The sequence below is a fragment of the Macaca fascicularis genome, chromosome 5, assembly GCF_037993035.2.
Source record: "Macaca fascicularis isolate 582-1 chromosome 5, T2T-MFA8v1.1".
NCBI lineage: Eukaryota > Metazoa > Chordata > Mammalia > Primates > Cercopithecidae > Macaca > Macaca fascicularis.
This window is the reverse complement of record NC_088379.1, coordinates 23,938,647-23,959,177: the sequence shown is the minus strand read 5'-3', so window position 1 is coordinate 23,959,177 and position 20,531 is coordinate 23,938,647. Positions and strand designations below refer to the sequence as shown.

Sequence of the window (20,531 nt, the reverse complement as noted above, 5' to 3'; positions counted from 1 at the left end):
CTCTTTCCTTCCAGAAATCAGCATTGGTGCATGAAAATAAACCTAGTCACCATCTCATGTCTATTCAGAAGGAATTTTCATTACTAGTGACTTCACATGTTAGGCTGCATTCTTGCTTCAGATTTGATTTAATTTAACATGTATTAAGTGCTTTTTGTATACAGGGGACTATAATTGCTATCATTCTGCCATGCACCACCTTTGTTGGGAAAAAAAAAAGTCTTCTTACCAGGCTGTAAAAATTATAACTCTTGGGCATAGACTTGGAATTCTAAATATTAGGCTAGCACTTGGAGTTTGCAAGGGGTTCTTGTGTGCCGATGAGAGGAGACATCTGCTAGGTACTTTTCCATTGTTGACTTTTCTGACGGGTTTTTATTCTCTCCCAATCCTGTTTTAGAATGCTCTGGAGAGACGGAAAAACTCGAAGGGCCAGGGTAAATCCAGCAGCAGTGCTCTGACAGGAGTCCTGTCTGCAAAGCAAGGTAGGATATCATGCTCCAGGAAAGACCACTCATGAGCGTAAAATACTACAACTGCAAGGCCACATCCCATCCAGGATGCTGCTTTTGTGGTCTGGGAACCAAGGCGATCCATAGAACAGTGGCTCCCTGACTTCCACGTGCATCAGAGTTGCCGGGAGGGACTGTTAAAACACAGATTACTGGTTCCACCCCAGAGTTTCTGATTCAATAGGTCTGGGGTGTGACCTGAGAATTATGTATTTCTAAAAAGTTCCCAGGTGATGCTGATGCTGGTTCAGGGACCCCACTTTGGGAACCACTGCATTCGAGGTTTTTCTAATGACTAGACCCCATTTGGGCATATTCCCCTAGATTGTGTTCGCCTTTCCAGAATGTTCTCTCTTTCCTAATCACCAATTCAGCATCTCCAAGGATGCATTTCGACCTCCTTGAATTTCCCCTTTTCCTGGCCTCTAGGATCAGAAAAGTCTCCTAGCTGCTGAAATCATTTTCTCACATGACATGTGCCTTTTTCGAAGAAGCTTTTATTGATTGCAATTTTGTTCCTCCTTCTTGTCGATTCCAATGAAAAATAATGATCTTCCAGGAACAGTCCAGGGGAATAAATAGCACACTGGCTTCTGACACTTAATATTCAGAATTCAATGCTAAACATAAGTCTTAAGTTGAACATGCTCAGCTGGCCCACTTTTTGGTTGTTGATAGTGCAGACCAGCAACTATCATATGGCAGTCTTAATCAGCACTACAGTGGCTTAAAAAAAAAGTGCTGAGTCTCCAGCCTACATAACAACCAAGGCTCTTTTCCAAGCAACTTCTTTTTTCCACTCAACCAGAAAAGAACACCCTAGAATTGTTTTTCAAAAGAAAACTACAATACTCTATAAAAATGTGAAGTAGCCCATCTAAGTTTAGCTCTGGATACCATATATAGCAAGCCATCTTTGAATGTTGATACCCAGTGTTATCATTGATGTGGAGAATGCCAGCCACACTCAAACACTGTGGCAGAACCATCAATCTGGCACAGCCTTTCTAGAAAACCTATGATGAAAAGCATTCTATCAAGAATCTATTGGTATTGGTAAATGAAATCTATGACTCTATGGCAGCGTGCTATGGAAAGCCTTAAACTGGCCCCCTTTGAACCAACAAAAAACAATTACTGATAAATGCAGACATTTTGCTACAAGACAGTTCTTCATACATTGCTTATAATAAAAAATATTGAAAACACAATAAATGTCCAGCAGTAGTTAAATAACTCTGTATCTTTTTTTTTGAGACAGTCTCCCTCTGTTGCCCAGGCTGGAGTGCAATGGCGCAATCTTGGTTCACTGCAACCCCTGCCTCCCAGGTTCAAGTGATTCTTCTGCCTCAGCTTCCTGAGTAGCTGGGACTACAGGCGTGTGCTACCACACCCAGCTAATTTTTGTGCTGTTAGTAGAGATGGGGTTCCACTATGTTGGCCAGGCTGATCTTGAACTCCTGACCTCAAGTAATCTGCCTGCCTCGACCTCCCAGAGTGCTAGGATTATAGGCGTGAGCCACCACACCCGGCCAAATAATTCTGTATCTATACACGGACTACAAAGCAGCCATCCAATTTTATGTTTTAAGGGAAATTAATAATGAATAATATTGTTAAGTGAAAAAAGCAGGGTTTTTTTTTTCATTTTTGAAAATAAAATTTGTGAGATTTTTATTATTGTTATTTTTTAATGTCTGGTAGGAATATCAGTGGTTGTTGTCCTTTTGTTTAACTCTTAGTTTGTCTCCCTTTGAAGAGTGCTTTTGAAATACCCAAAGCAGACTTGAAGAACAGCCATTCAGAGTCAGGAAGGACACATACGCAGGAGCACCTGAGTGACCCTAGGGTAGAAAAGAACGGTGGGAGAAGAAGCAGAAGTTGCAGATGTAGATTGGGGCCATGCTATGGATGGGGCTGGTGGTTTCTGAGAGCAATTTAAGCCATTTCAAGCCCAGCCAAGCATAAATGGGGAAACATAGTTGTAACAGCATCACGTGTGAAAGAGTCACAGATGTTTTAGTAGATAGTATTGTCATATTATTCATTAATAGTGTTTTATTGCCAAAGAAGCTAAGGAAATCTTACGTTCTATTCACAGAAGTAGGAAATTTGGGATAAAGGAGGTGACAGTCCTATTATGTGCTAAACTAGTATACCACACTGTAATATCCCTTTATGTATTTGTAAGTGGCATGCAAACAAATTAGGAATTTTTTTAAAGTATACACTTTAGAAACTAGACAAAAAAATAATTTTCTATCGGAGCCATCCCTAGATGACTGGAGACTTGTTAGCAGACTCATCCAGGGCAGGATATGCACAAGGGGTGGGTCTCTCTCATGTGGGTCTCAATCCTTCAATTACATGGAACTGTGTATGTTGTTTGGCTTTCATTTTGAACTTGGCCGTGAATGGGATTTGGCAGTTTGTGGAGTAACGAACATCCAAGAACAGCTAGATTTTGCATAATGTACTCTTTCCCAATATTTAGATATTTGCTATTTGCAGTCTGTTATATATCTTTTTGCCATATCTTTGTGCCACCTTGCTATTGTTTGCTTAATGTTTTTCTTTAAGTCGATTTTAAAGTGACTCATTTTACTTGGCCTTATCCTAAGTAGTAGCACCTGTGAAATCACTGGTTTATTATGCCATATATAACCTTTTCTATAATACCTTCAAACAAATGCATAGCTACTAAAATACAAAACATATTTTGAACTTTAAATAATCTCCTAAATTATTTTATCACCTGCCAGGGGTATCACATGGTGGGAAACTGACACAAAGCAAGGTGCTTGGAGCTAGGAGTCATTGTCATTTGCATGGCTGTGTGACCTTCAGCCAGTGTTCTTAACCCATCTGCACCTTGTTTTGTCCATGAAATGGAAAAAATCAATATTCTGTAGGGTATCTTTTCCCCAAATTTTAAGACTTTATGTGTTAGTCATTATGAAAGTGTTTTAAATACTAGACAAATGCAAATATTATTATCCTCTTAAAAATTGCTGATAAAAGTCCTGAGAACTTCCTCCTTTCTGTTTAGTCCTCACACTGGATTTTACTTTGTTGTGTTGACACTTGAGGTGGACTCTCAATACAACACAGTCGCATTTTGAAGCTGGGGACATATCATTATCCAGGAAGGATTGACATTGGTTTGCATTCCAGTGTTTCAGAAGAATGACAACTGAGTTATATATTTTGTATCCTATCTAGTTCAGGATCTGCTATCTGAGGATCATGGATGCAGCCTCCCAGCTACTCCGCAGTCCATTTCTGACCTGAAATCTCTGGCAACAGCCCTGTTGGAAACAATCCACGAGAAAAACATGGTCATTCAGCACCAGAGGCAAACCAACAAGTAGGTGGCCTAACTCTTGGGTTGGGGTGTGGGCGCGAAGGAAGTGGGACGAGGCTACCAGAAGTGAATGTCAACTAGGTGGAACCACGGACCTGTAGGGAAGGTGAGATCCCTCAAATCAAGAAGGAAACTCACTAAACTAGAATGGTGCTTCTGCTTTATATCAGCATCTTGGCTCTCAGCTGGAGCCAAGCAAGGAAAGAGTACCAGCCACATTGAATGCTTACTCTGAGCTACGCCCTGAATAATATGTATTTCCTGGGTGAGTTCCATAAAATAATTGCCTGGGTGACTTGACCCACCTCTCCTCCAGCTCTTCTTTTAGGGGAGAAACTGTCTCAGTGCCATTTGAAACTCCCAGCATGACTTTGAGGGTCTTTGAATGGCAGAAACCGCCCAAGCATCAACTTCCGTAGGCTGCTGGACCTAGAAAAGAATCTCATGTCACTCTTCCAGATCAGCAAAAAAGATGGTGAAAAGGCAGGGTAATTAAAATGGAATGTCTTATTTGGTTTTTATAGCATGTTGACTATATTATGTAAAACCAGGCAGGTTAAAGTAGCCATTAGAGATGACAGATGCAATATCGAGAGTGTTCAGAGAATGGTGAATAAACAATAAATTAAAGTAGCAAATACTACACATGGTGTTGGCTTCGTGGGCATGCAACCTGTGCTCAGAAGTACCCCACGTTAGGTCTCATCCTCCACTGTCACCATCTTGGAATTCTTAGTCATTTTTTTTAAACAAGAGGGCCCCACATTTTTATTTTGCACTGGACCCTGCAAATTATGTAGCTGGTCCTGCTTGCAAGACAGACGTACACCCGGAACCAAAATGCAAGTGTGAGAGAACTGAGTGGGTCCTGGAAGGCTAGGCTTCAAGTGACAAAGGGAGGGACCAGAGAATCCGGGGCCTGACAAACGCAGGGGCATGGGAGAGAGGCAAGTGGAAAATGATTGAACGTATTATAAAAACAAAATAGAAAAAGAGAAGCTGGAGTGAAGGGAAGATCGCACCAGAGATGAAGATGTATGTGGAAGAAAGCAGAGAGCAGCAAAGGGAAGCAGGGCAATCTCGAAGGGATGACAAGGGTAATTTATTGACAGGAGAAGGTTTAAATGTTCTTGAAAAATGAAATCTTAACCAAGGAATGAAAAGCCAGATGCTGAAATGCAGATGCTTCTCAGGGGAGGAAGAAGGAATGGGCATCCCCCGCAGCACGAAATGTCCTCCGTGAGCTGGCTTCGTCGTTCCCTCTCTACAGAATACCTCATCTTTCAAGCCTTCTCAGGTCTTCTAAACCCTGGTCCATTCTCAGCAGGTGACCTCAGTTCCTTATTCACTGAGAAAACGGGGCTTCTCACCCTGAGCCCCTCAGCTTGCAGCTGCCCCAAAACCAGTGTCTCCCCATGTTCTGCTCACTCCTGTCTCCAGGAAGTACACCAGCCGCCATCTTGTTGGTCCCTGGGATCGTTTCTCTTCTGGGCCTCTGCTCCTCTGGGACCTCCTCTCTCACCCTCTTCAACCTCTTCCCTTCCTCTGGCTTTTGCCTCTTTGCCCCGAGCCCCCAAAGCCTTTCCTCAACCCTGCTGCCTTCTCAAAAATACCACCAGCCTGGAATGTTTGTGAAGAAGGCCTCCTCTCCTTCCTCAACAGCCACCCTGTCTAAATGTGTTCTGGGAGGTCACTTATGTTGGAATTGCTAGGGTGCAGCAGCTGGGGGGTGGGGACACTTTTTTATAAATGCAGAATTGAGGATTTGTGGGAGGGAAGGTTAGAATTCTGGATTTTAGTAAGTCCCAAATGAGTCCATGCACAGGAAAGAAAGATAACCTTGGCTTTAATGCCTCCCAAGACCTCTTCCTACATTTCCCACGGCATTCTTTCTTTGCAGGTCACCAGTATCCCCAAACTCCACCTTTGAGTCTCTTTCTTCTTTAATTTCTTCACATTGAGATTTTCATCTTGAAATCCAAGTAAGATGGATTTCAATGGGGAAACTCCAGCCTTCTCCATTGTCCCATTTCCTTTTCCCACCTCTTCCCCTGACCCCTCACCCCAGACCCACTCCATCTTTTTTCTTTGTCTTCGGTGCTTTTTCCCCCACCTGGGAGACCTCATTCCCTGTCTCTGTCTTTGCCTCTCATTCTCTGCAGACTCTTCTCAAATCTCTTATCCCCACCACCCCGTCAAGAGCAAGACCAAGACCCACATTTCCACCTTCTGGTTGATGGTTTCTCCGGATATTCTTTCAGCTCCTCAAATTCCGTCAGTCAACATCCATCCTAGTATGTTTCACAAATGGTTATGCCCTTTGACCATCACTTCTTCCTTGGGGAGACCCTCCCACAGCTCCATCCTCAGACCCCAGCCCTACCTCCCCCCGCCTAACCCACCTTCCTGCTACAGTTCTGAGCATGCCACTAGCCTTCCCTGCAAAGCAGGCTGAGTCCCCATTACCTGCCAAAGGTAGCATCCACAGCTGTCGGCCTGACATGCCTCTGCAGAGGATTCCAGCCTCCTCTGACAGATTGGTTCCCTAATGTGTTCCTAACCATACCCACTGCAAACATGCCCATTCCCCAGGTTCATAGCACTCTCTCGCTCCATTGAGAAAGACTGACATTTTCTTTTTTTTTTTTTTTTTTTTTTTTTGAGACGGAGTCTCGCTCTGCCGCCCAGGCTGGAGTGCAGTGGCCGGATCTCAGCTCACTGCAAGCTCCGCCTCCCGGGTTCACGCCATTCTCCTGCCTCAGCCTCCCAAGTAGCTGGGACTACAGGCGCCCGCCACCGCGCCCGGCTAGTTTTTTGTATTTTTTTTAGTAGAGACGGGGTTTCACCGTGTTAGCCAGGATGGTCTCGATCTCCTGACCTCGTGATCCGCCCATCTCGGCCTCCCAAAGTGCTGGGATTACAGGCTTGAGCCACCGCGCCCGGCCTAAGACTGACATTTTCATTTGACCATGTTTATTTTTGTTTCCATGTACTTTTTCATGTTTATTTTAAAAATAATTTTTGAACCCTCCTCTGGGTGGGTTGGTTTGTTTGTTTGTTTATTTATGACAGGGTCTTGCTCTGTTGCCCAGGCTGGAGTGCAGTGGCACAATCTTGGCTCACTGCAACCTCCACCTCCTGGGTTCAAGCGATTCTTGTGCCTCAGCCACGCCTGACTAATTTTTTGTATTTTTTTAGTAGAGATAGGGTTTCACTGTGTTGCCCAGGCTAGTCTCAAACTCTTGACCTGAAGTGGTCCGCCCGCCTCAGCCTCCCAAAGTGCTAGGATTACAGGCATGAGCCAGCATGCCTTGCCTCTGTGGTTTTAATTTAATATTAATTTAAGGTTAAACAACAATGTATTTCCAAACTACTCCCAGCTACCTTAATCCCCTTCCTGGAAGAAACGTCCATTCCTCATTTGTTATGTATCCTTCCAAAGGATGCATAGACAGTATAAGCAAATGCACAATACATTTATGTATATACACATACTCATATATTTACATAGATATACTGTCTTTTTTTTTTTTTTTTTTACAAATGGTAACTGGTATTCATTTTTTAAAAAGCTTTCTTTTCTCATTGTTCTGCACCTTGATTTTTTTTTTCCCCTGTAATAATGGATCTTGGAGATTGCTTTATATCAGTACATAAGTTGCCTAATGTGCCGTCTTTAATACTTAGAAGGTCCTCTGTTTCATACTTTTAATAAATGTTTTATTTGGGGGCGTGTAAAGAAACTAATTATACTACACATGGAATGAGGGCTGAGAATAGAATGTGGCTTTGGTTTCTGTGTGTTCTCCCGCTTGATTTAGCCTTGTAACTGAAATAATAAAATAGCTTTTGGAATACACTGGAAACTACCTTGGTCTCTATGTGCATGCCCCAATTGCAGTCTTAGAAAAAAATAATTAATTAATTTTAAAAAGAAAAGAAATGGCTTTATTTTGCTGGAGCATTATACATAGCAGTAAAGGTGTTCCTTCCTGGCAGCGTGTGCTCCCCTGCTGGTTTTCCACTGCCCAACAGTTACCACCCTCGAGAGGCTCCAACCGGAGCCATCTCAAAGAATTGATGAAGAAACCTAGGACTTTACATCTTGAGCGACGTTCAATTAATAGGCAATTTGCTTGAGCTACTTCTTGCCAGCAAGTTGGCAGTTACCTGGTGATCGAGAAAGAACGGATGTGAGGTTCATTTGTCTTTCAAACCGGGTGGCAAAGCATTTGTGGACGAGGCGGTTGTTCAAGGGCTGTTTCACTGTGCACCACATTTAGTTCTCCAGGGTGGGGAGGTGGTGGTGAATATATGAGGACATATTGGCCTTTTGCTATCCTTCCTGCTATGCCTGAAACCGTTTCCTCTTCTCTTTCCCTGGCCAATGGTGAATGAGCTTGGAAGTTCAGCATCTTGGGGAGCAGCAGCAAGAGGGTGTCATGGATCAGAGCAGAGACGCCAAAGGAGGCCACTTGGGGTGGGAGGAGGCAGGGGCATTTCCAGGTGTGTAGAGACACAGTTACCCGCCTCCTGTTTAGAGCCAGTCTTTCCTTAAAGACCCTCACTCAGGTATTCCTGCTGTCTGTGTTGTCCAGAGAGCAAGCACAGTAGTGCAGTTCCTATGTGAGTTCTGTCTTCGCAGACTCCTCGTCCCACCTTCAATGATGTCATTACTATCTAAAACCACTGCAGGGAAGCCATCTGGAGTCCTGGCGTCCTGAGAGATGTCCCTAGACTACTAGATAGATATATGCTGAAATCTACCCCAAACAACCCATAACTAAATAAAAACTTTAAAATCTCCCTCATCCTGCAAGAAAAACGAAAAACAAAAAAACCCTAAACCTCTCTCAAGTTTGAGTTTGCCTCGAGCTACTGCCGTTTATCTCCTGCTTTTCCCCGCTAAGCTACTTGAAGAGTCGGCTATATTCACTTTTCCCAGAGTCTGCTTCTGTCTCAGCCCAGTCCCTTGGACTGTGGATTTCATCCCCTCTACTGTCCTGAAACATTCCTCCTTCAAGTGTCAGGCACATCTTCTAAGCCACCTCTTCTCAACTCCCATCCGGTGTGACCACTTTCTAGAATAAGACAATATTGACCACGCTTCTCATCTGCACCCCTCTCAACTTGGCTTCCAAGGTGGCACATTGTCCTGGCTCTCCTCTGCCCCCTCCACTGTTCTTTCTGACTTCACACCCTCTGGTGGTGAGCTACTGACTCCACTCCCTCAGCCTGCACTCTCAGATCTTTGCCTTTCTTCCTGTGTCCAGTGTGTCTGCACAGATCTCCCACAAGCATCTCAAGCTCATCTACCTCCTCATTATTGCCCCATTCCTGTAGCACCCCGGCATCCCCACTGGCTTGATTTGGACCATATCAATCCCAACTGGACAATGCCCTTCTAACTGATCTTTCTGCTTCTACTCACACTCGTTCCACTCCATTCTCAACTAGGCATCAAGAATACTTTGCCTAAACTTCCTCATGCTGCTTCCTTGCTTAAAACTCTTCACTGAGCTGGGCACAGTGGCTCACACCTGTAATCCTAGCATTTTGGGATGCCGAGGCAGGCAGATTGCCTGAGCTCAGGAATTAGAAACCAGCCTGGGCAACATGGTGAAACCCCGTCTCTACTAAAATACAAAAAAAATTAGCTGGGCGTGGCAGCGTACACCTGTAGTCCCAGCTACTTGGGAGGCTGAGGCAGCAGAATTGCTTGAACTCAGGAGGCAGAGGTTGCAGTCAGCTGATATCATGCCACTGCACTCCAGCTTGGGCAACAGAGTGAGACTCCGTATCTTAAAAAACAAAACAAAATGAAACAAAACAACAACAAAAAACCTCTTCGCTCTCTCCCCATTGCCAATATAGAAAAGTCTGAATGCTGTCAATATGGCAGATAGGTCATTCATTGTCTGGGTTCCTACTGGTCTCTCTCAATTCATCTTCCACGTAGCTCTTCATTTCTGCTCTACAGTTTTAATAAGCATGTGTGTATTTTCAAGCCCATGTTTTTGCCTGGCCCCTCTGCTCACTAGCTGTGTAAGCCTGGGTGAATTAAGTGACCTTTCTGAATATCAGTTTTCCTATCTACAAAATAAGGCTAACAAGAGCTGACGCATCAGTTGTTGCAGGACACCAAGGGAGTGTGTGTGCATACCTGGTATACAGCAAGTGATTAACAAATACCAGCTGTTATTAAAGCCTTCCACTGCACCGTCCATGTATGTTTTTGTGTGTATGCATCAGTCAGTCTCCCACCAGACGCTCAGTCTCTCAAATGCAGGGACAGGGTCTCCTTCTCCTCATTATCCCCTACAGCCTGTAGCACAGTGCTTTACAGAGCTGGATCTCAGGAAATGTTTGTTGAATTGGTCAAACTGAATTTAATGGACTCGGCTCCTGCTGTTCTCTCCACCTATCCATGCTGCCGGCTACTAAGACGTAAATAGCCCCTCTTCTCTCCCTGGGCTGCGTCACACCAGGTTCAGTGGGCTCCCTGCCACATTCTTTCAGTGTGAAGCTAACAGAGATCCTCTTTGCCATTTGAAGCATTGTGGCTTGTATTTTGCAAGGCAGCTGCGGCCACATCCATGTTTCAACATGAACCGTTTTTAAGGAGCACTTCATGCAGACATGAGAAAGAATGTGTCAAGGTTGGTTTTAAAGTGCCATTATGGGGCATTGGTTAAGAGCATGTGCTTCAGAGGCAAGTCCAGGCTTACATTCCAATATAGTCTCACCACCAGCTGAGTCTTGCTTACGGTTTTGGTCAAGTTAACTAACTTCTGTTCCTCACCTTCCTAGTGGGAAGAGGGGAGTATGGTGGATGAGATTCCTGGGGGCTGGGGAAAGACAGAACTTTGAGATAAACTGTGCATCCTTGGGCAAGTTGCCTAACCTCTGTGTTCCTTTGGGTCCACGTGTAAAAGGAGTACAACAATACCATGCATACCACAGGGTTTTTGTCAGGTTAGATGAGCTAACACAGATGAGGTGAGTGTTCAGCATGGCCTCTGATGTGTCTTAAGGACTCAGGAAAGATTAGTTGTGTTAACAGTAACGCAGTTGCTATTGTTGTCGATGGTACTATTGTTATTATTTCTACTGTCGTAACTTCTACTGAGTCCATTTTACTACCTCCAGCCCTGCATCAGACGCTGATAAGAGTCAGGTCAAAGAAGAAAGCACTGACAAACTTAGGCAGGGGCCCTGAAAGTAGATTGCTGGGGACACCAGGAAATTCACTTCATTCTATTTCTGAGAGAAATGGCTGTGTTATCCCGAAACATCAGAAAAAATATAACCCAGTATCTCATCACCACACCTTCAAATGCCGCTCAGACGGCATCCCTCCACCTCCACGGAAGAGTTAAGCCTTATCTTTTGTTTCCAAGAAGCAGCCACCTACAGATGATCTGATCTCGTTAAGAAACAGGCATCAACTTGAACACTGTTGTGATTGCATCTCAAACTCATCAGCTGGTAAAAAGGGAGCTCGGATCAGAAGGTCTGAGCAAAATATGGAAAGCGAGATTACAAAAGGATAGCGCCTGTTGAAGGGTCAGGGACATGAAAGCAAAAGAGACCCAACAAATGGAATGAAAGTGGAAAGTAATTGATAAAGACTATGCATAATTTTAAGACTTAGGGAAAAGAAGAAAAGCTCTAAGTACCTAGATGGAAGAAAACCACGTAGAGTAATTCCTGAGTTTTCTGTGAACTCAAAGGGAATATTAATTAAGATGATACAAGTCAATTCAGGTAAAACAAGGATGAATCCACAGCCATATGTATGTGCAGATATATACATATTCATGCCTCTGTGTGTATGTGGGTGTGTGTAGCTATCTCTGGAATATAAAGAGAGATAGGAGAATAATTCTAGTGTTCTGATTTATCTTGCTGAAAGGAATTGAAACTTTGCTATTAAGGTGATTTCCACATTATTTTAGCACAGCAGTGCCAAGAAAATCCCCCAAATAAAATAAAGGCTGGTTTTTCAATTTCCAGCCCAATGGGAAGTGATTCAAGTTTTAGAGGACTATTAAATCATTTCCCAACTATATTTAATTTTTTATAGAGTGATGTGGGAGTCTGTATGCCCACATGTCTGTCCATGCATGTAGTGAGAGTTTGGCTTCCAAGTAAACATATGGTCTTTTCAAATACACACATTCTAGAATTTATATATCTTAGTGACTCAGAATGGTCACCTTGGAAAACAATGTAATTATTCTAATGATTCTGCAATTACTGAAAACTCTTTTGAAATATCTCTTTTCATTCTTCCCATAGCTAATTATGAGTCATGAAAAAAGAAAGGCATTTATTCAATCAAATATATTTATCAAATACTTCCCATGTATCAGGCATTGTGCTAAATATCAAGAATGTGGACATCAGTAAGACATGAGTCTAAGAAGGCTGATGGTATTATTTATTGACTCAAAACAACATTACCAAGCGTGTCCATCCATCTTATTTTTCAGACCTGATTGTTTCCAAAAATCAGATTCACCCTCAAAGAATCAAGGTGTGATACTATTAAGGGTATTCAAAATTTATTGTCTTCTCTGCAATGAGCATTTCTTAAATAGAGATTCCATCAAATGATTTGGGCAGCAGTGGAGTCATCGTTTAGCTTCCCAGGAAAACTACCTTTTGGGAGAGGGCTCACTTTCACAGTATTTTAGTATTATTTTTAATCATTCATGTACTTTCTATTTGCATATGCACTTGCAATAGAGCACATATTATTTACACACACATACATACAAATGCTCCATTTTTAGCGTATATCATAAATCTCAAAACTTTTCTACTAGGGCACCAGTGGGATTTCCAGGGCTGCGGGCTGACAGGAGGCTCAATAATCGACTGTCATCTTCTCCCCTTTTTTCAGAATCCTAGGGAATCGGGTGGCTGAGCTGGAAAAAAAGTTAAGAACTCTGGAAGTTTCTGGTTTGTGGAGTCTTCCAGGTAAACAGAACTTCATGAAAACTATTTTCCTTTTTTAAGAAATGAAGCTCCCACATAATTTACAAGAATCTTCTACCTTTTTAAAGTCCTTTTATTCTACCTTATTTAAAGTAGATCATTGCTGAAAAAATCTACAAGTGTTCTAAATTTAGAAACTACGTGGCAGGCTGGGGGTAGAATCAGAAAAATGCAATAAATATTCAGGGTCTCATCTGTGGAACTATGAAGTTTAGCAAGCCTGAATTCTGAAATTGTCACTGTGTCTATATATTTTTTTTAACTTTTGTGAATGTAGTGAATTGTTTCTTTTCTTTTAATCTGTAGATATCCTATAAAGATTTATTCAATTTGTTTAATTTAATTATCAGCCCTAAAAGTTAATACCAGAACTTAATAAAGATTTGTGTGATTTAATCACCAGTCCTAAAATTGAATCTAAGAACATACAAAGATTTGTCCAATTTAATCACCAGTACTAAAAATGAATATAAAAACTGACAATTTTTCTAACCCAAAATGTACTCCACCACCTCCTTCTCTTCCCTTCCTCCATCCCGTTTTTACTTAGTCTGAAAATCTGAATTTCCTGTGTTTTTTTTTTCCAGTTGTACACTGTATTTGGAAGCTCTGGTGTTCTACTTTAATTAGCTGTATTTATCCCACTTGTCTTGGTAAAATACTCCTTTTGTGAGACCCCAGTCAGCCATTCCCCATTGACTTTTTACTCTTCAGAAACTTGTATTTACCATTTCCACCATCTCCCCTTTCCCTGGAAACCATGTTGTACCTATAGTTTTAGTTAGTTCACCTTCCGCACAAACCAGTCTCCTTCATCCTTGAATCATATGGGTGCTTCCCTGGAATGGACGATAAGTAAAAGTCAGCACAGGGAGGCAGGTGGCCAACAACACATTTTCTGAAATGTAAACCTGAATTGCTGCTTTAGGTTGCCTGGATGTGTGTTTCAAGAATTGGAATTTTTAGCCATGATTCCTTAAATTTGATGTCAAAAGACCTAACAGAACTAATTACTGCCGGGTACAGTCCTGGGGATTTGAATGATCCATTTCTGCACAAGAATCTTTTGACGCTGTTAAAGCCTCATCTTCTAGGAAGGCCTTTCTTTTATTGCATTGAATTTCAACACAGTTGGGCAAATTGATCATGTATTTGTACATTGAGATTGCCATGTCTGTGCGTGTATGGGGGGTTTGATTTTTTTTTCTCAAAATGACTTGGTGAAATTTCTCACTGTTTCGCTTCTACAATTTATATTAAAAGATGGAAGTTACTTGAGTGAACAAATGCCGAGAATTTTCTGTGGTTTTGTTTGGTCTGGGTACAACTTCAAATGGCTATTATGCAATAACAACTATTTCCTTTTTTCCTTTTGCTGCCTGAAGGCCTGAGCTACAATGTTTCAGTAGGATTTGGGAGTATGTTGTTTAAAATATCTTGTTTTTGTGGCTAACGTCAGCAGTGCATTATGTCATCCCTGCATGTAAATAAGTAGAAATGCATTATCTACCTTTCCTTGAACTTTTCTGATTAGAATAGTCAATTGAAATAGAGAATTCAATTAGTACAAAACAAATATTAAAGGATGAAATTAGCTTTGGGGACTTGGCTGAATGAATTTTATGCTGTGGCCCTGTTTGTTCTAATCTCTGGTCTCCACATAGATACAAAATGGGAGGACAGGAAAGAGTGGCAGCTCCCCAGATCTGATACAGTTTATGTCATGGCAATAGCATTGACCTTCTGCAGTGGTGAAGGGTGTTATGATGAAGAAACATGTTATGATATTTTCAAACCATGTTGAAAGTAAAGGGAAAAAGAGCCTCTTCTAGTATAAATAAGATCAGTCTGTTCTGTCTGCTCATTGTTTTTTTGTGTCTCCATTTAAATTACTGAATGGTGGAATAAGACACAATACAATTTTTTCTCCTCCTCCTCTTCCTCTTCCTCTTCCTCTTCTTTCTTTCCCAAAGTAGGAGTCAAATCATAGTGTTTAGCCAACTGGAGAGCAGAGTTCCAATGACATCAAAAAATTGCCAACTCTCTCTCATTTACCAACACCTGGGAAGAATCAGTGTCTCTTCCAGTAATAGCCCACCAATGTGTTGTTACCCTTTTGAGCATTGACTTTGTGAATTCAGTTCTGTACCAGGCATTCTAGACATGCTTATTGCCCCCTTCAAGAACCTGTGGTCCACTTAGGGAAGCAAGATGAATATACATCAAGCAGTGAGAGGAAAGTAAGAAATGGCCTATAATTCAATACTAAATTAATGATAAGGATTGTGTGTGTGTGTATGTGTGTGCAAGGGCTAGGGCTAGGATGGTGCAATAGTGTAAAGAAGTATGGAGGATGTCAGCAGTCGTAGCAGGCTTCCCTTCAATGGTAGTGTCTGTGGGCAGCCAGCCCTGAGCCAGTTAAGTGTGTGGGCCTAAAGGTAACCCAGCTCCACTGATGATATAAGACATCCATTTTCCCCTTTTCCACAACAGGGGGAAAGGACACCATACTGTTCAGCGACCCCACTCTTCCTAGTGGACAGAGGTCGAGATCCCCACTGCTGAAGTTTGTCGAGCAGCCCACTGAGAACAAAGCAGATCCCAAGGATGGTAAGTGCACCTCAATTTCTCCATCTTTACCTGGACTGTGCCTGCCACAGAGGAGTGGCTCAATGAACATCGGTCTCTTCCGCTTCCCTTTCCTGCTGCTGCTTTGGCATCATTGGGACATTCCTCAGATTTCCTCTTGTTGCTTCTGTGGGTTCATGTTGTTGGGAGGTTTCAACTGCAGCATGCAGGCCCCTGCTCTCTAGGCATGTTGGCAGAGAGGTTAAGAATGAGGACCCTACGCCAGGTGCAGTGGCTCACACCTGTAATTCCAGCACTTTGGGAGTGGAGGTGGGTGTTTCACCTGAGCTCAGGAGTTCAGGACCAGCCTGGCCAACATGGTGAAACCCCGTCTCTACTAAAAATACAAAAATTAGCCGGGTGTGGTGGGGCATGCCTGTAGTCCCAGCTACTCAGGAGGCTGAGACAGGAGAATCACTTGAACCCAGGAGGCAGAGGTTGCTGTGAGCCAAGATTGTGCCACAGCACTCCAGCCTGGGAAATAGAGCAAGACTCCATCTCAAAAAATAAATAGTGAGGACCCTGGAGCTGAACAACCTGGGTTCATGGCCAGTTCCATATCACATTGGCTATGAGAACTTGGGCTGGAGACTTCAGCCTCAGTTTTCTTCCCTTTAAAACAGTGACACGATCATGTCAACCTCAGGGAAATCTTGGCACGTTGCCTGGTACATGGGAAGTCTGCAAAGCAGTAGAATAGAGAGAAAAGCTCCTCCTCTACCAGATAGACTGTTCTGGAGGCAGGGCGTTCTGGAAGGGATCAAAGACCTATATAGAGACCCGGATGAGCCAACAGGTTTGAGAGTCTGATCTCTACTCGTGTGGGAGTCTTGTCTTCCCAACAAACTTCATATCTGTTGAAGTTTTGCTTGTCTTGTTCTGCCACCCCAGTGTGGCAGCCAGCTTCCAAGAATGCACCAAATGTTCCCTATCCCTTGGTATTCATGCCCCTGTGTAACTGTCTTCCGTGTCGTATCAGGATCAGTCTGTCTGATTAATAGAATACAGAAGTGAGGGTATGTGACTTCTACATCCAGGTCATAAAAGACATGAGACTTGTCCCTTACGCTCTCTCTTGGGTCATTTACTCTGGAGAAGGCTGGCAGCCATGTCATGAGAACACTCAAGCAGCTGTCCACACTGTTCACGTGGTGTGGAGCTGAGGCCTCCAGCCATCAGCCACTTGGGTGAGACATCCTGGAAGGAGATTCTCCCGCCCTAGTCAAGCCTTCAGATGCCAACGGCCCTGGTCAGCATTTCATGGGTGCCTCGTGAGAGACCATTAGCCAGAACCACCCAGCTCAACTGTTTTCAGACTTCTGAGTCTTAAGCTGCTAGGTTTGATGTAATTCATTACACAGCAATAGATAAACAATAGACATCCACATTTCCATCTTCTCTTGCTCAGACTCATGCCTTTAATCATTACCTCCATAAAATACTCTCAAAGTATTTTCCCCTGCAGGGTTCCATCTGCAGAGTTACACCCCACATTTCCCAGAGCCCCAGCTTCCCTTGCCGTGAATACTCTGTGGACTTCTCAAGCATGGCATTGCCAACTCTTCCTGCTTTCTTCCTTCTTTTTTTGTCACCCTCTCAGCTTTTCAGGCTTAAAACCTTGGAGCTGTCAACCACTGTCAACCTTCTGTCTCCATCTACATGTGGTCTTTCACTCAACTCTTTCTGCAGAGCTTTTACACCTCGGGAGCTACCGCCTCTGGCATGGTTCAGGCCCTCATTTTCTTGTCAGGAGGGCTCCTCTCCTGGTTTTCCATCCTCCCTGACTGTCTTTCCTTTATTCTCATCTTCATCCTGCTACTATAGAATAAAGCTTTTGGAGTACTGTTTCATCACATTTGTGCCGTGCTCAAAAATCCCAAGTGGCTCTCCACTGTCTTCCACTTAACATCTCTGCAGCCTGGCCTAGCCTGCCTTTCCAACCTCATGATTGTCTGCCCTAAACACTGTGCTCTCAGCTAAATGGACTAACCAGCTGTGTCAGTTAGCTATTACTGGGTAACAAACCAACTCAAAATGTGGAACTTAAAGCAACAACTATGTATTGTTTTTCATGAGTCTTTGGGTCAGATGGGTAGTTCTGCTAATCTAAGCTAGGCTCTGCAAGCTTTCTCTTGCGTAGGGATGAGGGAGCCTTGCCGAGCTGAGCTTAGATTAGCAGAACCGGAACCACCCATCTGACCCAAAGGCTCATGGAAAATAATGCATAGTCATTGCTTTAAATCACTCATAATAGCACATGGAGTGGTAAGAAGACCACTTCTTATCGCTGAGTAAGAAGACCCAGATAAGCCAACAGGGTTGAGAGCCTGATCATAAGACCATAATAGTTCATGGAGTGGTAGAAGCCAGGACATATCTGGGATTTGAGCAGAAAGGTTACCCCTCAAGTACATGTGGGGAGAATTTCTAGAGCGAGACCCTGACTTTAATTGGTTCCACACTGGCCAGAAAGCCTCATATGGCTGCTTATAAGGCTGGCCTGGATCACCGCGGCCCCCTGTGTGATTTGGAGCATGTCTTGGATGGTGGTTATGCCATGCCGGCATCCAACGTCCACGTGGAGATCCAAAGCTTTCTGTCTGTTCTGGGCTTGCTGAGCCTCAGGGTGGACCTGGGCCTGCTAACCTGAAATGGAGCATGAGCCTGGCTTGATTTTCACAAGGGCGGTGTAAGTCATGGACTGATTCAAAATGATAACTTCCAGAGTTGCATCATTAGCTCTCATTGTTCCTATCCCATCCTCCGACAGCGCTGGGTGGGAACAAGGAAGCATTTACGCCGTGGCTGTCAGCGTCCGGGATGGCCTCATCACTGTCGCATCTGTGATCAATTCCAACTGAAAGCAGCGCACACTTGGGAGGACAAAGCCTATCAGAGAGCAGCTAACAAAGGAAGATGAATCGCCCCTTCGGGCCAGTGGCAGTGGGGAGTGGGGGACACACTTTTGGGTGATTAGCAATCTTTTAAGCAAAGAGATACTGTTGCTTTATCTTTTAGAGGAAATATTTTTTCTTTCCACATTATTTGTGTCATAATGCGTTTGTAGCCGTTCACTGCCTCCTCATCATTGATATGTGTATCATTATTAATAATAAGTGTTAATGATTCTGTTTGCTAAAACACCAAATAATTACGATTATTTGTAATATTTTCCTATTCTTGGCTGGTTCAGAAATATTTTATAGAAATAGCAATGCTATGTGTCTGTCCTTACAAATAAAACGCCCACAGCTTAAGAGTTAAGATTCTAGAATCTTCAAAGGAGGATTTTGCTCCCACAGCAAGTAACCAGAGGTCCCAGTGATAGCTCAACGCTCGTGACATTTTTAATAACTTTTTTTGGTCTCCGGATAATGACTTGAGTATAATTTTAGGTATCTTTTGGATTAAAAAAAAGATAGTCTAAGGGTGGTTCATACTTGTCATCCCAGCACTGTGGGAGGCTGAGGTGAGAGGATCACTTGAGGCCAGGAATTTGAGACCAGCCTGGGCAACATAGTGAGACTCCATTTCTAAAAAAGAAAATGAAAACATTAGCTGCAAGTGGTGGCACATGCCTGTAGTCCCAGGTACTCGGGAGGCTGAAGCAGAAGGATCCCTTGAGCCCAGGAGGTTGTGCCTGCAGTGAGCTGTGATCGTGGCATGGTACTCCAGCCTGGAACAATGTGAGATCCTGTCTCAAAGAAAAAAAAAATTAAATTAAAAATTAAAATTTAGATTTGAAAAGAATGGGGGAGTGGGTTGGTAAATCCTGCTGTTGACTTACAATCCAGTCCTAGATCCTGGCTCCTGTAGCTCTGTGGTCCTAAGGCTCTGAAAATCTAGCCTTTGTCAGAAAAAGTAAACAGAGTAGGATTACAGCCTGAGTACATTCCTCTTATTGTGGCTGTGTTTTAACCCCTAATGAGGACAGCGGTGTTGGCGCCACACACAACCCCCCGCACCCGCTGCTTAAAAAGTTCTCCCTGCTAATCTCAGAGGTTTACCATATTAAAAGAGACTCATACCTTTGGACATGAGCAGAATGTCATCTAACGAAATGGCACAAGGCAAAATACCAGCAACTGAAAGTCCCCTGTGTAATTTAGACCACCCTCACTTAGATGTAAATTAAGGTAGAGAAGATTAAGCTGACCTCCAGTAAAAACACACCACAGATGGTTTAGGGGTTAGGTTGTTACGAGTAAGGTTAATTAATTTTTCAGGGGCACTAGAATATACTATTAAGTGTCCTGGAAGATAATTTCATAAGAGTAATTTCCAGAAGGAGTTTATTCGTCTCACGTTGGTGGAAAATTTAGCTGCTGCAAGTACCGTAATTTACTCCTTTTAAATAAAGCCTCCCCACCATGCTGGAAACCTACTCATTTTGACCCGCTGTTTCTCATGTCCCCTGTATGACCACTATAAAAATTTTCATCTGTGAGTATGAAAATTATGTGATTGCTTCCCTGAGCTACCTTAGATGTAGATAAATGTTTGTGCAAGTCAGAAATCTTTGTCTTTCTTTTTCAAAAGTACCATTTTAAGAACTTTTAGAGTAGCAACCTGAATACAACCTTAAATGAATACCGTAAATTCAAGGATTGCTTTCATATATTAACGAGTGGTATTTAAAGAGATGTACTCATATATTCATGGATTCACGCATTCATGTATATTGTTCATATATTCAAACATTTAATAAGCTATTTATTATTGAGTCCCCACTATGGAACAAGGTTAAAAAATTAATCAGGCAAGTTTCTATATTTAAGGTAGGAGTATTACTTCTGGCCAGATTTAATCAAATAGGCATCATGGAAGATGTGGAGGTGGAGGTGACTCTTGAAGTTCATCCCTGGGACATACAAGAGAGAATGATAGTCATGGAGGAATCAACTTTCTAAGTTATAGGTGCTGGGGACAGGGGTGGGCGACATGAAGGGCCAGTGTGGCTGGAGTAGAGGGAAAAAGAAGAGTTGGTTTGCCAGGTAGAAATGTAGATGGATGTTAGTCGTGGA

The 20,531-nt window shown here is 43.0% G+C and overlaps 1 protein-coding gene across 2 annotated transcripts in view; it reads left to right on the top strand.

Moving 5' to 3' along the window:
- CCDC149 (coiled-coil domain containing 149) overlaps positions 1-20,531 on the top strand; it is a 108,549-nt gene that overhangs the window by 76,258 nt on the left and 11,760 nt on the right. Inside the window, exons 8-12 of one of the 2 annotated variants that reach the window (XM_005554595.5) lie at positions 401-485; positions 3,735-3,879; positions 12,785-12,861; positions 14,265-14,297; positions 15,373-15,489. In XM_005554595.5, the coding sequence (XP_005554652.3) occupies positions 401-485; positions 3,735-3,879; positions 12,785-12,861; positions 14,265-14,297; positions 15,373-15,489 (457 nt within the window). The remainder of the gene's footprint in view (positions 1-400; positions 486-3,734; positions 3,880-12,784; positions 12,862-14,264; positions 14,298-15,372; positions 15,490-20,531) is intronic. The other variant, XM_045392208.3, reaches the window with a different exon arrangement.